The sequence below is a fragment of the Etheostoma spectabile genome, chromosome 11 (assembly GCF_008692095.1).
Source record: "Etheostoma spectabile isolate EspeVRDwgs_2016 chromosome 11, UIUC_Espe_1.0, whole genome shotgun sequence".
Taxonomy (NCBI): Eukaryota; Metazoa; Chordata; class Actinopteri; order Perciformes; family Percidae; genus Etheostoma; species Etheostoma spectabile.
The window spans coordinates 20,136,721-20,140,138 of NC_045743.1; the positions used below are offsets into that span (position 1 = coordinate 20,136,721).

Below are 3,418 nucleotides of genomic sequence, written 5' to 3' on the forward strand. Positions count from 1 at the left end.
GGCGAGCATGTCATGTGACTCCTTAACAAAAAACACAATTTGTGAGTTTTGCGACTTTAACCCTCTGAGGACGAAAAACACACAGACGAACACTCCTACTCAAAAAGAGATATTACAAACATTTCACTTTAGACGTTTATTTACTATTTTATTCATATATTAAACTCATGTCAAAGCACCAGAACCATTGAATGTAGGTTTGTTTTCACAAGAGATTTGAGGAAATTTTAAAAAGCGAACATCAACTTTAGTGGCAAATTATCTTCTTTTTTTTTTATACATCTGAAACAAATGCGGGCGTCACTCTACGGAAAGCTGAGTTTCTTCTGAACATTTCGATATGGAACACACAGGGTTCAGTTATATGCAAATACCCTTAAAAGGTGAGATTAAAAAGAAATGTGACAATGTCCTCAGACCTCAGAGGGCTAATCTCAGAGTTTTTCCTCGCTGCCGCCACGGTACTAAGTGCAATCGCTCCTGGGGGGAATTGTTTGGTCTCTTTAAATTCTAGAGTATGGTCTAGACCAACTCGATCTGTAAAGTGTCCTGAGATAATAAGGATTTGAGCTTTATGGCACAGAGGAGGGAGATACATCAGGCTTTGATACACACACACACAATACTTAAAAAAAAGGCTTTTGATTTTGTCTTTTTATGGTATTTGTTGACAATAAGAAAACAGCGGCCTTATCCTTTAACTTCCTCTGTGATTTTCGTAACGGGTGATTTCACAACTCCGTTCTTTTCTGATGTTTCTGGGTGTCATAAAACAGCTACAGCTGCTCGCTCGGAATACATTAGCACCTAAAATCAGCAGAGGTAATCAGGCACACTCACACACACTCACACACACACACAGACAGACACAGACACACACGCACACACTCATAACCAAGAATGTGAATGTCATTGGCAATGTATGTAATCTTAATAGCGATGTATATATTTTTTCCATTTAAGAACTGATTCTGCTCTCTTTTTTTTTTTCCTTCATTGGTTTTCACAATCTGAATCACAGATGTTATCGTCGATTAAAACCGAAGTTCTTCACTCCTCTCTAACTAGCATCTCTGGACGTGTGCTCGGCTCCTGACTCTGTCTCACTCTCTCTCTCTCTCTCTCTCTCTCTCTCTCTGGAACAGACAGTGCACAGAGTGACGGCCCTTTAGTGTTTCGTGTGAGCAGAACAACCCCCGCTGTGGTTCACTACTTTGTGGTTTTTTTGGCCATGAAGGAGTGCACTAGAAGTACAACAGAGCACAGTGTCTATAGAGATGATCGTCCCCTTTGAAGGCGGAGGAGTGAGAGGACGTGTGCGGGGGCGGTTTAACTCCGGGAGAAGAGGCCCTTGTTGTAGGCCACCACGCCGGCTGCAGTGGCGACAGACAGGACGGCGGAGATTCCCACGAACTTGAAGAGGCCGCCGACTGAAGGCAGATTTCTCTCCCAGAAGCTGGTGGAAAACGGGAGCGCTGGGACGTCCTGTTGGAGCGACAGTTGCGACAATTGGTTCATTTACATTTTAGCATACATTTAGCATATTATTTAAGCAGTTGCACATTTTGTTTTCCCATCCTGTATATATTTAAATATTTGTCCTTATATTTTATTCCTATTATTTCATGTATACTGTTTGTATGTATATTTTTTACTAGTATCTCATTTATATTCTGTTGTGTGACTAATGTCCGTGTGCTACTGTAACACCATATTTCCCGTTTTTTGGGGGGGTCTCTCTCTCTCTCTCTCTCTCTCTCTCTCTCTGGAGGAGAGACGCAGGGGTCAACAGCAATTGGGAAAAGTCCATTTTCACTGGCCCTATACAAATGGTTTACATTTTAAATCTTTTGTTAAGATTATTTTTGGTTTTTTCTGCCTTTAATGGATCGGAAAGTTGAGCTATGAAAGGGGAGAGAGACATACAGGAAAGCATCACAGGTCGGACTTGAACCCTGGACCTTCTGCATCAAGGCATAAGCCTCTGCATTAGGTTAGATTAGATTAGATTAAACTTTATTGTCATTACACAGGTACAGGTACAAGGCAACGAAATCAATAGTGAGAAGAATGCAACAGTTGCATTTGTAGTGATGAATCGGCAAAAAACACGTTTCATTTCTCTGATTCACGGCTTGGTTTTGGGCTTAAGGTCCATTCGATTTGTCCAAAAACAACAACAATGTCCCATCTAAGAGCCATTAAATAAAAAGGTCATGCAAAAGAAACCCAGAAAACCCTCAAGAGGATCGGCATAATAAAAATAATGTTTACTTTATTAATCTTTGTAAAAGTCTGATTTTGAGATTAATAAGTAGACACGTCTTATTTTTATACATTCTATAATGACAGATTTTAGGACCTGGACACTTTTTTCTTGCCCATGGAAAGGCACCCCAAGCAGTTCAGTGTCCAAGGGTTCAGTGCCTTGCTCAAGGGCACCTTGGCAGTGCTCAGGCCCTTTCCAGCTATCATTCCACCGTCTGGGGACTTGAACCAAAGACCCTCCCGCTCCCAACCCAACTCCCCACTGACTGAGCTACATGTTGGTTCCCTCCATTTAGTATACAATGTATTTCCCTTTTGAGTTCTAATTTAGTTAAAAACCAACCAGAAAGCGTTCCCCCTCACCGTGGACTCGGGCTCCGTCTGCCAGATCTGACTCTGGTGGATTTTATTCATCGCACACAAAACCTGCAACAGAGCACAGCGGATCAGTGGGGACTCTCACAGCGAGACGTATTCATTTCAACATGAAATGCATTTAATAATAACAACACAACAGTTTAACACAAAACTTTATTACTAAAGCAAAAGTGAGCGACGACAGTTACGTTAAGGCACCGAACTCAGTGTGTTCAGTTTGTGATTTTGTGATTTTACTCATTAACATATTTCTTATCTCTTTCCTTTGAATATTTCTATATATCGTTTAGTACCATTCTCACCCCCTTTATCACTGCTGTTATTTATTATATTATTATTATTAATTTATGTTGTATTTGTGTGTCTATGTTATGGATTTTTGTGTTTTTTTAATTTAATTTCTTATTCTTCTTGTGATTTTGTGGTATCATTACTGTATCTACAATGATCCTTATCACTTTGTAAACCTGTATTCTCCCTTTCCCCAGACGTGTAAGAGCGTACACATTCAAATTCAAATTATGTATTTATAAATTATATGAATACATCATAAAAAACACAAAGAAAATTGTTTAAGCACCAAAGCAACTTGTTAAGTTTACGGTTAGTTTGGGTTGAAACACTGGCCCCTTTAAGTACTACTCACGGGACATGAACACCCGTTTCCTGGGTGAAAGTATTCTGTTTTCTCCTTAACTTCTTCCGGGACCTGAACTCTGCTGCCTGGCTTTAAAGAGCTGTGTTTTAGAAGCCTAACCCCCCCCCCCCCAAC

General features: G+C 40.3%; 1 protein-coding gene across 1 annotated transcript in view; it reads right to left on the reverse strand.

Moving 5' to 3' along the window:
* Positions 1 to 718: 718 nt before the first annotated feature.
* Positions 719 to 3,418, reverse strand: part of mao (monoamine oxidase) — a 58,319-nt gene continuing 55,619 nt past the window's right edge. The window contains 2 exon segments of the mRNA XM_032529386.1: positions 719 to 1,485; positions 2,632 to 2,694. Coding sequence (XP_032385277.1) covers positions 1,330 to 1,485; positions 2,632 to 2,694 — 219 coding nt within the window. The 3' untranslated portion in view covers positions 719 to 1,329.